Source organism: Diprion similis, chromosome 4, assembly GCF_021155765.1.
Source record: "Diprion similis isolate iyDipSimi1 chromosome 4, iyDipSimi1.1, whole genome shotgun sequence".
In the NCBI taxonomy this organism is placed as follows: Eukaryota; Metazoa; Arthropoda; class Insecta; order Hymenoptera; family Diprionidae; genus Diprion; species Diprion similis.
In genome coordinates this window covers 16010991-16029533 of record NC_060108.1, presented here as the reverse complement: position 1 = coordinate 16029533, position 18543 = coordinate 16010991, and the positions used below count along the sequence as shown (strand labels likewise).

Sequence of the window (18543 nt, the reverse complement as noted above, 5' to 3'; positions counted from 1 at the left end):
GCAATTACAAAATTAACCACCATCCTCCGGCAGCTGTGCTCGACGCGCATTCCAAAACGCACCATCAAACTCGACCAATCACCGGATAGTTCCGGTGTTTACGACCAATCACGTTTCAAACAGCCCGGTGCTCCTCGCTTACCGAGTAGGAATAAATGCTGCGCGCAGCCTCTCTCGTATCCCTCTGCATCTCCGTTTCTTCCTCGTAGCCTCTCTCGCGCGTATACCACACCATACCATACCATACCATACCACCATAGCGTAGCATAGCATACTATACCGTACCGTACCGTACCGTACCGTACCCAACCCATACCCTGCCTATGCCATGCTTCGGACAGGAAAATTGCCGCGGGCAATTTTGTGCCGCAACGCAACGCGAAATCGCTTCAAAGTTATAAACTGCCCCGTGTAAGATACCGCCAGGTTTGCCCATAACTTAACCTGCGCGGAACTGAACGCCAAGCCTGCGATGTGCGGTACGGTTATGTGGGTGTGTCGTACCGTCCACGGCCCTGGAGCCTCACACATTCTTGCGCAATTTCCAATCCGACATGCCTTCTTCTCTCAAGTTTTCATCCCTGCAAGCCCGTCGGCATGCTTTCCGAGGGTTAAACACTGTCCAAAGTGTTGATATCGCGACGGTAAGGTGCAAAACCGCAGCATTGCGCTGGAAACAGTTATTTGCGGTATATTCGCTCTCTCTTCCTCCACTCTGTCCTCCTGTATCTCTCTCTCTCTCTCGATATCTCTTGCCGAGACCTCCTACTCCTCCTCCTCCTCCTCCTCCTCCGAGGCTCGTACACTTTCTGATTCTCCGCGCATGTGTGAGCATGCATGCCTGTGGGCGCTGTACCGACGGTACCCACACTTCGTATGGACGCCCATTCGTAGAGTCGAGTACAGAACCACCAGCCCACCAAAACTCCCCTAATGACTAAACTTGCTAATTTCAACCAATTACACGAGCATCGAGTCTTCTAATGCGAGCCACATTTCGCCAGACCAATCAGGGCCCGGGGTAAGGGCATTGCTTGAACCACCTAATGCGACTGACCCAGAGTACAGTGAACAACTCGTGCTGCAAGTACGTATAACTGGATTCAGTATCTACCATCTATATTGAACTTGGAGACTATTGAATATCGCAGTTGTCGTCATTCTTGTTACGGGACTTTTAGATTAGTTATTAGGTAATTAATTGCTCGGTGCTACCTTTATTCTAATATCTGTTGTTTGAAATTTGTGAAAATCTGACGGTTACATCGACGTGAGCTGAATTGGAATTGAAATTGTGAAACACGCGGGCTTGGGGTGTGAGCAAGCATGATGAGAGTACCTTAGAGTGCCAGATGAATCTCCGCTCGTACCAAAGGCAATTAACTTGTTGGCAATGTAGTTTATGCGATTAGTTTCAGGGCGATGTGTGCAGCATCTCTGCCAAGTTCTTATTACGAAATTTTAATTAAGTCGGAGGGATTCAACTGCCAAATTGGTTAACGCATAACGTACAAGTGGCGTCTGTTTTAACCTCTTCAATGTCTGCAGAATATTCTAAATACAAGAAAGGATTGATTGGCAGGTTTTGCGAACGTATATTGAAAAACAACACGATTTTGAGAAAAAAAAAATCTTGCACTTCGAATCTAGGTGAGTCAAATTTCTGTCGCTAAGCGAAACCTTCCGATGGTGTACAAAAATTTACACGACAAATCGCATTATCTACAGTTGTAAATTTGCACGGCTTGGTAATAGTGTCTAAGTTGACCGAAGCGTGTACCATTTCACTTTAGTGTAACGAAGCGTATCAGGTACATAATGTTTAACAGAACTTACTTCTACGAAATCAAAAAAATTTACATACAGCGTATATCTATCGTACAAAATACTAATACGAGATATTTGGACGTTTCACAAACAAACATTGCTTTCAATAAATACGTAGGTGCAACTGAAAGAGTAATAAATTTCATTTGTTCGTCTCCTGTACATCTTTATTGTTACGACAAAAAAGAAAAAAATTGATTATTGGCTCGAAATGAACGATCCATCGTCGATCTTTTACAACATTGTACGATGTTGCTTTATTTCTCTTATCCTACTACGCACTTTCCTTTCCCCTGTACATTTCCAACGAGGCAACATTTTTTACCGTATATAATGGATGAATCTAAGTGCACTGTATGCCGCGTATCCGACGATAGTATCACATACATAGGTATACAAATGCAGTCGGGCACTCACTTTTCTTGCAATGTTTTATTTTTGAATCTGGTTCTTCGGCCGGGTCGATATGGAGGCCTTCGCACGAAGTCCGGACGAATCTTGACCAGGTACGAACACATCTTGTCGCCTGTTTACCGCGAATGCGGAGGCGGATCGTATCTGGATTCGGCGGACGAAGGGGAAGGAATAATCTCTGATATTACGGTTATACAACCGATGCGTATACGTCGCTACATCAGAATACACTCAGGGTCTTAATACGAATTTAATTAAGCACGGCAGGAGTCGGGGTTTTATAGTGGATATCAGTATGGCCCCCATAACTCTTGTTTCCTGCGCGAGCCTCGAGTGAGAGAGAGAGAAAGAGAGCGAGCGGAAGGGAGGGAGACGGGCTGATAGAGAGAGATAGGGGGAGAGAGATAGCGCGAGTCAGTCGGCGAGGGAGGCACGGGCTCTTACCACGATGAAATTTCATCCTCGCCGTGGTATAAATCTCTGACGCATTAATGTTATTATACTCTCGGTGTGGTGGTCCCTTAATGCGAACGGACTGAATAATTGAATTTAATATATGGTCACTATAAACATAGCTCACGACGTCATATCGTTGCTATCAACCTCCTCCTCAACTCTCCCCCCCTTCGTTTCTACTCCTTATATTACCTTCGCCCGTGAGGTAAAAATATGCGTAAATGTAGGTGCGTCCCTTATCCTCTCTGGTTTTCTTTTTTTTTTTCGTTTTTCTCGCTTTTCTGGATAAAACAAGGCCCAAAAGACAGGACTCATTTCAACCGTGAATATCGGCATAAACACGATGGTAAAGACGAGACCAAAGATACTCGTCAGATCGTTTGTTTTCTCCAAACTATTTCACTGACTGCTGTTAAATTACGTCTTTCAAGTCGTTAGATTTATCTGAAAAAACCACTTATCGTTGAACAAATTACCGATTCATCCGTAATCAAGGAACGAAATTGGCGAAGCGTCCAAAGTCTTGCTGACGACCGTTGAGTTTTGTTCCTTGAGGATTTTTTCTTTCTTCTTTTCCTTGCGTTATCGCATCATCCCGTAGAAGTGTTGATGTGGAAGTGCGACACACACGTCTAGCTCCTCGACGCGACGTGGTGTTCGGTGAAACGTTATATTGGCTGGAGCAATAACACATCGTAGCCCCGTAAAGTGTAAAAGTGTTATTTGCAAACTGTGATCGTTTCGTCTTGGAGCGGCCTACGGTTCTCCGGGCTTCCAGCTTACTTGTACATGTATATACACGCCACTCGACCTTCCTGGCCCCCATAAATATCCAATTCTGGCAGCTTGTTACTTCAAGAACCACCTGGATTTAGACTCTAGACCCTAAGACGGGATCATCTTGGCCATCGGGGGTAGGTAGCCGTGCAGAATTTCTGCGCTTGCGCGTGCATTGAAAGTGAGAAATGAACAGCTGGCTGATAAATTAATAGCTTTTACGGGTAGAATGACTTATGGGTAATGGGGTAATGAACGTATGACGGGAATATCGTGCCTATTATTGCCGAGAAATTTTCAATACTGCGTATAGCGTACGGTGGTTAGAAAATCGCTTCATTCTTATTCTCTTCGCTTTAACGAGAAGAAGAAGAAGAAGAAGATGGACAAAAAGACGAGGAAGAAAATTGAACAAAGGGTCAAAGATCGGAGTTGAAGAGCGAACGGAGAGAAGGATATATAGGTGGGTTGTAGTGGAGGACACGTATTAAAAAATATATATAATAAGGATCAGTGTGTGTAGCTGGTAATAATAAGTCACGGGATAACCCAAGGGATAATAACCGACGAAACAAACCCGGGGTGGAGGAGGGGGTTGAAGTGGGGCGACCCGAAAATAATCTAATTATTACGAAAAACGATTATAGTAATTAGAGAGACTCTGGCGCCCGACTTCGTCTCGGGGATTTCTCCTCGCCTCTCTTCTCCTATTCCTTCCCCTCTTCTTCTCCTCTAGTCGACGCTGATGTTTGTGTTTCTTTCTCTTCCACCGCTATTAGAAGTCAAATTAAAAGGCGTATTTCTTAGGATCGTTTCGGGGAATCGTTGAAAAGAAGCGAGATACATATATCCATGTACTCTACCGACGTATATTGGTATTATATATATGTATATATATATGTATACACGAGAAATGATTATAGGAATTATGTCCAGCCCCCAAATATTCTTATACCTTTCCCAAAATACAATAATACGTGAAATGGGAGAAAAATGAGAGAGAAATATTAACGAAGCATGGACAAAAATGATATCCCGATGCGGTATTCGGTATGCAATGCACAACTACGCGGTAATTGTAAGTAGTTAATTTGACAGGAATTAGCTCCGCGGGGTATTGTGAAAATCCCTCGCAGGCTTATCTGCTTCGGGCATGGAGTTTGGTTATAACTGCGCATTGTAGATTATAGGTGTATACGTGTGTATACCTACATATAGCCTTTTACACAGCGGCAAGTAGGCGTGTGTGTGTGCGTGTGTGTGTGTGTGTGTGTGTGTGTATAGAATAGCCAAGAAAACAGTAAAATTACTTGGAACGGATAATAAAACCGACGGGGGGTAATGAACAATTAACAATAAAATTAGCAATTAGCGCCTCGGGCTTAATTGGATGTGCAGCAGATGCCAGGTACGGTGACTTAATAGTTTTAGGTTTAGGGACGCGGCTACTGCCGGGGTACTAGCCGCACATGTACGCTCTCGTTTCAACGTGCGGACGTACCTTCTTCCCGAGAAGCTTATTTACCACCCGTTGGGTTCGATACAGCTCTCGTACCCGGCTTACCTACCTGTGAGGAAAATCAAAGCAATCGTGAAGGAAACGACAGGTAACCGACAAAAATTGCAATCCTCTATGGACGTTCGTTGGGCACAAGCAAGCGGTGCAGGTAATTTCGCATCAGCGACAGCAGGTTACGGGTGACTGGCCGCTTTCGAATGCAAATCCAAACGAGCCTACAAAGCCAAAACTGAAAAAGGACAGTCGGACAACAACCGGCTACCGGCCACCCGGACAGAAGAAATTTTGCCAAATAATTAACGGTACGTGCAGGTAGAACAACCGTATCCGTGTTTTCAACCTCGGATCGAATGTCCGCGAAGAAGATGTATTATTGGACGGTGACTCATTCTGTCGCGTGGAATTAACGGCAATGCAATTTATTCTGCACGAACTGGTGATTTGCTGCGTGAATATATTGTAGAGTTGAGTTGGCATGATCGCGGCGTTGCGCCTGATTGTAAGTTGGTAAGCAGCGGGAAGACAATTTAATAGTTGAGATTCTGACGCTCGTGATTAGATAAACGAACTGTTTATTAACTCGTTGCAATCAAGATTTCATCATCGACGTGCTATCAGTATCTCTCATCGTTAATCCAGAATCAATTGGCCTTCAGTGTCACTTACAACTCGACACAGTTTGATCTGCTTGGCTGCAGAAGTGTGAAGAGAGGACGTATTCCAAGCGACAAGTGTGTATAATAGTTATCACACACGAGTTTGGTCAAACTGCGAACTAAGTTTGGATCTAGTTAATTTTTGACCGCCGAATGTTTGGAAGAATCGAAGCCTTGCAAGGCGTTCAGAGATCAAAGGGATAATTTCCCGCCCTTTAATTTGCCAGGTAATCGGTTTTAGATTTGGAAAAGAAAAACATTCATTTTGTTCGTGCACGGATCGACGGGCAGTTTGCCTACCACGATAATCTACCAGCCGTGCGATTATGTCTTGAAAAGTTTTGAAGAACACGATTTCTGTTCTGGTTTCCTTGGCTTGTTTCTTTTTCTTCCTCGTTTTACATCCGTGGGTATCGGTTTTGCGCCGTGGACTAATTTCGGGTCGATTTCGAAACCCGTCGAGTTTTCGGGGCACCTACTTCATACCTACCTACCTACCTACCTACCTACCTACCTACCTACCTACCTACCTACCTACCTACCTACCTACCTACCTACCTACCTACCTACCTACCTACCTATCCCACCCACCTTCCCACGCGGCTAGGCTGTCGGGAAGAAGACAACTAAACCCCCGTCCCCGGCCGCCCTTACTTTATCCTGGCCTTACGACGTAACGGCCTATTTCCTAAACAACAACAATTTAACCAAAATTAGATTTTCCATTGGATGCTTCCCGCCACGGCACTGGCACGCTGGCACAATAAAGAGAGGGTGGTATAATTAAAACAATAGAATGCTTAATTAGAAGAAGTCCGCGGCAACTGGGGTGGGGGTTACTAGGGAACAAAGCACTACCTCGGGGTAATTCGTAAAGCCTTACTTTTATTGCAATGGTCCATAAAGGAAGTGGAAGAAGAAAAAAATACTCACTGCATCCTAAGCTGCTGCTCTCTCCCTCTCAGAATTTTACATCTTCAAATGTAGCACTGTAGAAATTCGTCTTATCGTCTTATCTTATCGGAAGACCGTGAGTAATAACTTCATTATATACTAGCGGAAGGTAGCGACAAAGCTACTATCACAAATCTGATTTCAGATTGAAATTTTTGTTCCCTATAATTGAGGTTCAAATTTTATATACTCCGAAGCAGTACTACCCTGATTATCTGCCGTAAAATTATCACCAATTCTTTAGAAAAATCGTAATTAAACTTTTTTTATCTTTCATCAAGTTTATCCGATATCTGTTCGGTGAAGATTGTGATAAGCATTGTTGAAAACACCATTGATTTTTGCCATAAATATAACTGTCTAAGCATAAGGAATTCAACGGTCCGACGTCACGTAACTGACGACCAACATCTGATTATGAAATGATAATAATAATAATAATAATAATAATATACGCTATACGATAAAAAATGTATGGTTTCTGTTTCAGATAAACACATCGCCTGGGAATCTCTCCTTGAACGAGGGGGCTTCTTCGGGTATAAACCGAATCTCCGAAGTTCTCGTTTGAGAACGAAGCTGGGTACGACATACCCAGTTGCATAGCGGTGATAATCTTCCGTCGAGTCGTTTTGACTCGCGGTGTAAACTTTCGCACAGACTTAGTCGGTGGGCTTCCGCGGCCCACCCTCACACTCGTCAAGCTGGCTAGCGCCCTGACGGCCGGTATGAATCCCCACCATCCTGGCCATCCCGGTCACCAAGGTCACCCCGGTCACCCGAGTCATCCAGCAGCCTATCCGCACCACCAGTCGCTCTCGAGCAGCCCCCATCACCCGGGGCCCGGAAACGCGCACCATGGCTACACGCCGGGGGGCGGTGGAGGCGGTGGCGGTGGTCCCACGACGACGCCGGACCTTCCCAGCCCCCATTCGCCCTCGCACGGGGCGCCGACGGACCCCGGCGTACCTTACACGACGTTAACCGGGAGCCAAGGAATGCCCAGTAACGGGCATCATCACGGTGCCGGCGGTGGAATGATCGGTGAACACCCTCATCACCCTGGACATCCTCACCCTCATCATCCAGGTCACCCCGCGTATGCGCCCGTCAACCATAACAACAACTGCACGCTGAAGGTGAGTTTTCGAGGTGATTGTGTTGTCCTTCTTGTAGATAATAATTATCGGTCGAGGAGAGGATGCGAAGAGTACTCTTTCGTTGGTTTTTGGACGTTTAACACGCATTCGTGTATGGGAAAGAATTGGCGCGTAGATTTTATTCATTTACCATTTACGAGTGTTTCGAGTCTCGGGAACCTTTCGGTCTGCAACTCGTTTATGTAGGAGCGCGAAGTGGCACCAGCTTAAATCATGAATAGAAGGTCTAACGAAGGCGTAAATGAACTCCATTGGTCGTAGTTTAATCGTCGGCGTGGATGTATGTATACGTGGTCGGAATATTCTCACGTTGAACTCGGATACAGACAGCGCTGCAGACAGATAGATACCAGGCTTCCCCACTCAGGTTGATCAAAGTATCACTAATCTTGCGCACACTATCCGTTGGTAGAGACTCTGCAACGAGGTACAGAGCATCGTGCGGTAGAAGGGAACGTTCCTTGAGTGTAAGCGAGTGAGCGAGAGGTAAGGAAATAGAAAGGGAAGGGGGATCGTTCAACAAATGAAGCTAAAATTCTTTCATCGTTTTCTACGTTTGTGCATCGTCCGTCCCTTATGTACACATGGGCACATTGCTACACGGTGTATATAGTTATACAGCGAGAGGCGACCCTTGCTTAGCCCGGCATTGAGCGCTTAACAATATCCCCATTTAACTGGGACCACCATAGAGCGTCTGTAGCGCGGCGTAGCAACCATGGCGGAATAATTGAATAGAGTCTGGGTGGTGGTGACGGTTGTAGTGGCAGTGGTGGTGGTGGTGGTTGGGTCCTTTTCCATTTCATCCCTACCACGGCACCGGACCGGAGGCCCTTTCCGTGCCCCTTCGACTGTTGTGCATACTCTCGGCCCTTTCCAAAGAGCCTAACCTCTCTTCTTACGAAACCCCCACCGCGGCGATCCCCCTCCTCGCCTCCCCCTACTCCCAGACACCGAAGGCCCCTGGGGGCATTCGGACCCAAAGCACTCGCTTTCCAACCAGTCAGTTGGGGCCTGCCTTTCGAAGAGGCAGGTTGTTCGCAAAAGTGGGGGTATATCGCATTACTTGTGTATACTCGATTCGCTGGCTTACCGAGTAGCGGTACGCAGAGTTTTCGGTGTGACTTCGGTTCTTTTCTCTACCGTCTCGTATTCTTTTACTGCCGATTATAATGCACGCGATGATACGCGGCCGAGGAAGCTGCTGGTGTTGTTTTCTACTGTGATATATTCTACAACGCGAAGCGCAAACGCGTTTTTCGACGAAATAAGACAGAGCGATTTTACTTTCATGCCAAGACTAATACACGAGTGGAGATGGAGAGTTTGTAATCATGCGGTAACGGTGTTCTGTTCGGTGGACCCGGCCTTTCGCAAGCCCAATTTAAACTATTCTCAACGTCGTCGAAGGCCTTAGTTTGGACCTTAGTGAACGCTGGCTCGTTGTGTAGGAGAGAGAATTTGCAGTGCATCGTGTTCGTGAGGGTTCAGTGTTGCTAATATTTCAACCGGGACAGGATCCTGGGATACATGAACATACATATTCACTATGGAAGTTCACAACCAGTACCACATCAGTGCTATCACCACGAGGATGAATCACATGAAGTGTTTTCCTGGTGATAAAATTGTAAGTGCGTCAGGATAACGAATGACCCTTACCCCCCGTTTTTCTTTCCCGTCTCGCCCTTCACCTTTCCATCATCCGACAATGTCGTCTCCTCTTCGGTTTCCGCTTTACCAGATAGAGTACGCACGGTAGGTATACCGGACAATCGTGCGAAACTATCCGACGGACCTCGAGCCGACCGCTCGCGTGGCTCACGCTCAGTTTTGTCGAGGACCGAGAACCTTCGTGCTTTACCTCGAACTCGCTTCGTTCCCACGGACTGAAATAATTTCATCCAATTATATCCACCGACGAACCGAAAGTAGTTCGAAAGGGTTTCAGAGATCGTTGCCTTTTAGTTTCTTTCAGTTTCTTTCAGTTTCCTTTTCACCCGACCTGTAAGAGAGACCCTCAAAATCTCAGTGAAGCATTTGAGTATACTTCTTTGCCAACGAACCTCCCCGATATGACAGGGCCAACTTTGAGCTGATTTCCATCAGTTTACTTTTCGTCGAATTAGTCATTCATGGTGTTTGAAGTCGTCGTAAACGTCTTTTGGCCTGTTCGAAACCTTGTCTCCCGGGAATTGCCTCGGCGTCCCCACGACACCTATCCACCCACATGTACCGACAGAAAAACTCTGACTCACTCTTTTGTTTTCTTCTTATTTCAACCCTTACAGCAAGAAGAAGGTCCCGGAGGACCGACGAGTATACAGCAATGTGCGGGGTGTGGTGGTCGCATAGTGGAACGGTGGCTCCTGCTCGCTCTGGACCGTTACTGGCACAACGGATGCCTAAAATGTACCTGTTGCGGTGCAGCGCTTGCTGAGATCGGGCGCAGCTGTTTCACGAAGGGCAATATGATCCTCTGCAAGAATGACTACACTCGGTGAGTGAGTCCAATCATTTTATACGTATTTTAGATGTCATCGTTTGCCTCGTATGATTATCGAATATCGCCTGCGGGGGGGATCAACCTTGAGTAAGATTTTTAATTACCAGACCATGGGTGACGAGATTGACATTCGGTGATCATGGAGCGGTACGCGGGAGATCGAAACTGCGTATTCTTACTCCTGGTCACATTCACCTATAGGATAATTGCCCGGGACTGCTCCAAATTTAGAGTATTCGGGGTCACAAAGACGTTAATTTAATGAGAAACAGACGCTGACTTAGTTAGCCGTGCTCGGAATAGATCGACGCAGAACGTCAGTCTCTTTCTCTCTTTTTCTCTCTATATCTCACTCTCTCTCTCTTCCTCTGTTTCTCCCTCTCTTTTCTGTTCGTCCGTTCGTCCAACTGTCTGTCTGTCTGTTCCGTCTGTCTCCTAACTAGCGGCCTTTTTAAGACTCCGCTAAGGGCCAATTATCAGTAGCGAACCCGTGTGTTATACGTGTATAGATATATATATACATATACATATATACTCTTATGTGTATATGTACACAAAGTACACGCACACGTGTATGAGACTTTTTACCAAAAATTCTCGTCTAATTAGAGCCGAGTGGGTTTAGTTGGGGGGGGGGGGCTCGCAAAATTTTTGGCCAATATTCATGCAAGACCCAAACGTGTGTGCGGTCTTACAGTACAAGAATCAAGTCTAAGAGAACAACAAGACGGTTAAGAAAAAAAGAAAAAAAAATCTGCACGGCGTCCATCAAAGTCACGAGACATACCTGTTACGATAATTTGTAATTTCTAAAATTATGGACAAAATCAAAAGATATTCTCTCTTCGGCTGGACGTACGGTAGGAGTATAGGCAGCTATTCATCTATCCAAATGACGCACCCTGGAAACGTCAAGCACAATCATGTTGATTCAACAAAGTACCTAGCAAATTGGTGAAATTTGGTATTCGTCCAGGACTGCGCGGGTGGGTGGGCGACCATGGGGGGGTTCCAGGGGTTCCGGGGGTCTGGAAACGGTCTGATTGCACATCTAGGCCAAACCGACGCGTACCCTACCCCAGGATTCCCCGCGGCTGTCGCGGCTCCGCAGGATCTGAGCGATCCAGCGGAAAGTTCGGGGCACTGATTGGCCGCTCCTAGTCTGCGGGTGGGCGGGACTTGGTCCAAACCGTAGGAACGTAGGAGGGGTGGGAGGGGTGATTGGACGCATCCCCGGTGATTGTGGCACCCCTTGATCCCCCCCCCCCCCCCCTCCTCATCCCCCTGCCCCCCTTTCCTACCGGCGTCGTCCTCGTACCGTTCCTCTTCCTCTTGAACCCCTCGCCTCCCCTCACCTCGCCTCGGTACGTTACCCCCTACGTGGCTGTAAATCGAGTTTACCCTCTTGCCGTAGCGCAGCCCTTCAATCAAACTGATTGAAACATTTCTTGAATTCAAAAGAAACGACGACAGTCGTTGACTCTGTATTCGTTGTGTTTGTGTGTGTGTGTGCATCTCCATTTCCCCCGTGTCTATATATGTAACATGTTACAAACGCGCGCTTTGTGCGTTCGTGTAAGTAACCGTGTACGTGCATATGGGGAAGCTCGCTCGACTTCTTGTAGGTACGTTCCGCTACCGTTGCTGATGACGATGTATTGGGATTTTACGCTCACGCATACGCGTGCACTCGTCGTGTCGTCGTGTCGTCGTATTATATCGACGCCGAGATCTCGTAATACACTCAACTACCGACTATCCTGCAGTGTGTAAGAGATAGAGAGGGGGTTGGGGATGTCGGGCGTCGCGGCGCCATTAGCGCGTCGTGGTCAAATATTGATACGGCGCACCCCCTGCACCCCTCGAATCATCGGGGTCTCGGGAATCGTTGGAATCGTTGAAACGCGAGCTGCTCCTCCAATGCGCTCAACTCGCTACCGATTCAAATTGCTGCAGAAATAATCCTGACGAATATTCTTGTAATATTATGATAAAATCTTTAATATGAATCAATCGCACAAATTTGTACAAGTTTGTTTCGCCAAAGTATTACAGTGAAAAAAAACCTGCAGTTCAGAAGAATCCATTTTACGTTATCGGAAATTCTTTGTATGTAATCTCGGAGTATCGTAAAATTTCTTATCTTACGCAAACGAAGATATGAATCACTCCGTATAATATTTTTATACCTCGCGTGTAGTCGATATTTAGATTAGTAGAACTTGGCGTTATTAATATAAACTGTGATAAATTTCTTCACTCATCCCTAATTTAACCTCATCGCTTTTACCCCCCTTTTTCTATCGTGTCTAACGATAAATGTCAAATTTGTTTTTGGAACGTGTTTTCCATTTAATGTGAAATTATTATTCATTCTTCAATGTTATCGTACATTGTTGATATGAACAAGGTTGTTCTTGCAAGCGTGTATCAACATCAAAGTTATACCGTTTCACGTATATCCCAGTATACTGACGTATTCCGTAGTTGATCGAGTAAAACCAGAGGGTAACAAACGGTCCCGATTGGGGTTGTTTGGCCAGGAATATCTATTGGTAGTCTTCCCTAGTCTTGCTTGACTGACCGACCTGACAAGACGTCAAAGAATCGCGAGGCCGCTAAGCGAATACAAAAGTCGCGAATCAGAGGGTCGAGAGAGCGGGAGAGAACGAAAAAAAATGGAATGAAAATAAAATAAAACGAAATTGGCAAATCGTATCATACGCATCTATAAAGGGAAGGGGATCGCTTTTCTCCCAATTTTAACTCTCATCGAAATGTATTACCTACATGCAATAATATATACCTAAGATAAATCGAATATGCAGGTTAATTCGATAAAGAATAATAACTTTCGCGTGCCTACTTCGTACTCACGTACACATGCGTGTCTCGATAATTCTTTTTGTTTCGGTGTTACGTTTTTTTCGAGGACATTCGTCAAGGATTTTGGAGAGTAGTGGGTGGCAGTGTACGAACGATAAGGACTTCGTTATGGGTGCCTTTGAAGTTGGTCGCGTGTTGCCTCTCCCGGAGTAGACCGATATCTCTTAATATCTTGCGAGGAGAACTTAATTACAACCCCTCCCGCACCCCCTCTAATCGCTTACCAGCCCCCCACGAATCTCGCGCACGCGTTATTGTTGTTGCTGTGCCTTGCCCGAAATCCACTTCATTTCGTGGTTTAGGTTGAGAGGATCCTCAGGTCCTTCATTATACGTCCGTCGTCGTTGTTGGAAAGATAACGTAAAAAAGAAATAACTACGATTAATGATTTCTTGGAATAATTGGTAATAAAAAGCAAAAATTGTTTGCCTTTCAAACCCTTATCTGTATTCGATTTAACCTTTGCGTGATCGGATTGACGCTGACCAAATATCGTCGGGAGAATATAAGGGGGAATTCGTTTGATCAACGGACGCCTATAGAGTCCTATCTATATATATATTTATACATGAACAAATGTATCTATGCCTATTGTATAAAACCTTCAGAGGTTAAACTCGAGCGTTTAAATGTAGTTGGATTAATTCACGGGTCAGTTTGTCCCGTCCTCGTCCTGCTTCGGTGGTGAAACCATCCCTGAAAAGCACGGGTCTTAATTTATATCCGAATCGAATCCAACACGTTCAATCCATTGCCGCTGCATCCCTCGCGGTCAAACGAATTAATTCCTCTCCATTTGCCGATGCTTCTGATGGTCCTGCTGCTGCTGCTGCTGCTGCTGCTGAAATATTTGACTAACTTTACCTTTCGACAACCGCGGCGAATATAGATGGGCTACAGTGTAGTAAATTAGTGTGGAAAAAAAGAAGTTGCGATTAAAATGAGCCGTCCTGTAAGATCGCCTGTGAGAAGAATCGGGCGAACGAGGAAAAAGCTGGTTAATCGAATTCTTAATTTTTTTTCTTTCTTTTAATTGTTACTTTACTTTATTTCATTGTTTTCCTTCTTTTTTTTCCCTTGTTCTCGTTCGACGAACTCGCCAGATTATTTTTCCCGCTTCTTATACACTCTGTTCCTTTTCTCCGGCTCCTCCAGTTTCTTCGTTTTTCTTCGAAACACACCGCACACCCTGTATGAAACGGCTGCATGTGTTTTCGCTACATAAATACATTACTTGTCTACGTTTTCGATAAAAACTTGTCGCCGCTCGTGCCGCTTGCGATTCTGTGAGTATTTTTTCAATTAGCTAAAAACAAAGGACGACTGCTGCTGCTATAACACACATTAAATATCATTTATATCTGTACAAAATCCACAAAGGAACAGTGCAGGAAATAATTGCCAGCCACGTGTCAAAGCTTTATATCATGGGTCGCTACTGGTTTTTTCTTCTTCTTTTTTTTTTTTTTTTTTTTATTTACAACTTCTTTTCCTTTGTTTCTCCTCCCTCTTCTATAATCTTTTTTTTATTTATTTATTTATTTATTATTTTTTGTCGATATATTATATCGCGCACATATACTTATCGTTTCCTGGTCTGCCTTTTTTATCCCATTTACTTTTTGTAGTTTATTACAACCACATGTAAAACACACTTTACACGTGTCTATCTCTATAATGTTTATGGCATACGTTGTATCGGGGAATGATTTCGTCGTCAAATAACTTGTACGTATATAAAATAATTCACCACTCTCTGCACGTGTGTGAGTATCGTCATCCGGTCATCCGGTTTCTTATCGATACCTCGAATTCCCTAATCAATTCACGTGTCGTTGGCGCTGACTGGAGCCTTGTGTGTGTGTCGTGTTTAAGTGTAGACTGTATACGTGCACGCATTCGAATTCACGCAATGTCCACATCCGCGCGTTGCAAGTTCATCGCCGAGACCCGCGTAAGCACTCGACAAGCATGCCGAGGAGAAAAGTTATTTCGAGTTCAGTCCGGAGATCAAAAGAAGGCACAAATCACTCGGAAGGCTTAGATTTGTCAGACTAACGTTTTATTTGGTCGCGGATTAAGTTCTTGGCTCACTCGGTGTTGCAACCGGTCCAAAAATTATATGTAGCTAGGCTACGCAGCCTAAAATTGTTGCGTAATTTGAACCGGTTAATTTTGAAAAAAAATAAAAAATAAAAAAAAAATACATTTAAATTGAGGCCTCAAAATCACTGTCAATGCGGAAAGTGATTGAAAAGGAATAAAAATTTGGCAACGAAAATTATATTTTTGAAATTGAAACGTACGAAATTTTTCGTTCTACGTAACTTCTTGTCTCAAGAAAAGCTGAATCTTACAAAACTTGAGTGTAATTTTTACTCACATAATGATAATCAATGTTTTCTTGATTTCAAATTTCCGCGAAATGTTGGTTATACCTGATACCTATACTTAGAAGTTAGGGAAGGATACCTTATATGTATTTCTATCTACAATCGTAGAATATACGCGGGGTGAAATAATTTTGTTTAATCTCTCGAGGTGACGGTAGATTTACTTAGAAGCTTCAAAGTTTTGCGTCCCGATGAGAAATGGGCATATACATCCCATCCCTACGTAATTACACGTGCGGCATGTGTGTATGTGTGTGTGACGAACGTCCGCAGGCCCGCGGAGTCGTCGTCGGTTGGATATTAGAAGGCGTTTATACATCTCCCCGAGCGATGACAGGTTCTTTGAGGGTAATTATAGCCTTTGATAAACAAACCTTTAATAACTATACTACTCCGTTGGGTCTATTTTAATTCGACTGTGACCGAGCGTCGGGCTTTGCCTTCAGAGATTGACGTTAGTTTTTTTACGCACACCGTCGTTTCTCTCTCCCTCTTTCTTTCTTTCTCATTCCCTCTCGTTCTCCTTCTGTCAGGCAAGTAGGTATTATAGGTGATACGTATAACGTGCAAGGAGAAGAAACGAGCGCTTTATACGACGCTGAAGTTCGAAATCCACACGGTGTGCGAAGTTTGTTGTGTACTCCTGTAACGTAGGGAGGGAAAATTATAAGCCTTGGTTTTAGAGAGCGTTGCTTCAGTTGCGTCTGTCGGGGTAGTTGGTATATCCTTTACCGTTAGTCAAAGGCACCTTTAAGGGGGTGTCCTGGTTCACGTATATGTATATCTCCCAAATATCAAAGCCTCATTCTATACACAATTCTGGACAAAAACACTCAGACACATTTTCATTTAAGGCAGGAACAAAGGAATGGAACGGATTCTACGAAATCGCGATAATACATTTGGAGAAATCGTGCCATTTCTTTGTTTTTCTGTTAAATGAACATTTGTCGGAGTGGTTTTGTTCGGAATTACAACTAGAATGGGGCTGTCAAGCCTTTTTTACCTTTCAGATACGTGGACTTGGATAATTCGAGATATATATATATACGACGACATTGAAATCCACCGGGGTACCCACTTAATCAGTTTTTCTAATATCGTAATGGTCCCTGGTTGTCTTTAACCTTTCCTCATCTCCAACAAACCCCTCGCCGAAACTTTTATTTTCTTAGAGTGCCTGCGTGTCTCTCCGTTCCTCTCATCTTCTTTTCGTCAATTTTTAGCACCCCTTGTGCTTGCGATTTATTGAAAATTAGTAATATGCAGGGTGCCGTTTTCTTCGAAACCTATCGAATCGAAATGGAAAGACATCCATGATGCGCAGCGTGGTATGCAGAATACGAACTGTCTGTACAACGGTAAACGCAACTGATATGTATAGGTATACAACAGATATATCGATAATAATAAACATCGATTAACCGTTGCGATGGAGCTATTTTTCTCAACAAGTTAAGGTAAATTATGCGTGGAAATTTTAGTCGAGCTTTGATCCTCAGAATCGAGCGTACTTGTTTTTTTACATTTATTTATGTCACTTCATTCTTTTTTTACCCCCTTCAATCTCTTTTACCTCGCATTTCTATTTTCTTTTATTTTGTTTTTTTCTGTATCGTTTCTATTTTCATTTTGTTTTTCCATACTCACCCCTGACGAAAAAACTTCACAAGGCTTCACAACGTTTTTCAAAGGGATGGCCACTCAGCGGAGTATGTTTCACGTTAATTCTCGTAAACGCCGGGGGAGGAGGGATATCTACAGTTATACGACGTAGACTAGATGACAACTTATCTAAATTTACTTTTCGGTTGAGGCAAATAATATTTATATTTTTTCAAAATTTTGGATAATCAAAATTATAGGTAGTGGCAGAGATCTGAGAGAAAATATTTTAATCGGGTTCGGTATAAACGTGGAATGTTTTACTACTGGATCCTTATAAATGTATAGAAATTTATTATAATCGTAATCCGTCACGCTGTGAGACCGATATTTTCTTTTTCTTTTTTTTTAAAACATTGTCATAACTAGCCTAATCTATTTCTGTTTGTCTCGTCCGTCAACGAATCGATTACGCAATAATTTTACTCTTATCTCAATTCCAGTTTTTCACGTATATTGTATCAACTGACATTGAATATACGTATGCATACGTTAATGTAATCAGTAACGGTAATGGTAATATAATAACATAACATAAGGTTATACGACAGCATGTGCAGCATGCAAAACGTGGACAGCATAGCAAATAGCCTTGAATTCGCATTCACGGGGAGGTGACGCCGCGGTGGCGACGTCGGGATGCCGAAGGTTGGGGGGATGGGGGGGTGGGGGGATGGGGGGGGGGGGGGGTCGGAAGAAGGGTGGTGGAGTCGAGGCAACCTAATAATCGCGATCAGCCGTCGCTTATGTGTGCATAATATATCAAATTACGTTTGCATGCCTGGAATGATAAACGTGGTGCCAGAATCTTCGTTCGCTTTTAGGTCCCTTATACTCTACGACGTCAGTCGTCGACCTCCACCTCGAATAAGAACTTAGTCGCGAACGTCGCTTGCCCGTAGAAACGGTGGATTTTCATTGGCGGAAAAATGTATGTATTTTGTACATATGCAAGTGCTACCTGTATTTATGCACATGTCGGTGAATTGTGAGATTCTAGCCGTAGTTGCGTTAGAAATGTGCATCTTATTGCATCAGGATTTAGAACAATTATATTGAAAATAAATATGCTTCTAGTTTTTTCTTCTTACACAATAAAGTGTTGTCTTGATTTTTTTTTATTTATTAACGTTATATCTTAAAACTACATACAGTGGTAAGGCACAGAGGGTTGATATTGTGGAATCGATGCGCATATTATACGGCACCGACTTACTAATCTTGATGAAAGCATATCGAGAAACAAAGGTGTAGATTAGCTATCTCACCGTCAGAGGATCGGAGTAAAAACAAAGCATAATTAAAAAATTAAACATGATGGAGAATGAAA

The 18543-nt window shown here is 44.0% G+C and overlaps 1 protein-coding gene across 4 annotated transcripts in view; it reads left to right on the top strand.

Annotated features, from left to right (window-relative positions):
• The window catches only part of LOC124405228 (LIM/homeobox protein Lhx9-like), a 108026-nt gene that overhangs the window by 70994 nt on the left and 18489 nt on the right, over nucleotides 1-18543 (top strand). For all 4 annotated transcript variants that reach the window (XM_046879945.1, XM_046879943.1, XM_046879944.1 and 1 more), the window contains 2 exons: nucleotides 7094-7742; nucleotides 10055-10263. In XM_046879945.1, the coding sequence (XP_046735901.1) occupies nucleotides 7332-7742; nucleotides 10055-10263 (620 nt within the window). In that variant the 5' untranslated portion in view covers nucleotides 7094-7331. The remainder of the gene's footprint in view (nucleotides 1-7093; nucleotides 7743-10054; nucleotides 10264-18543) is intronic.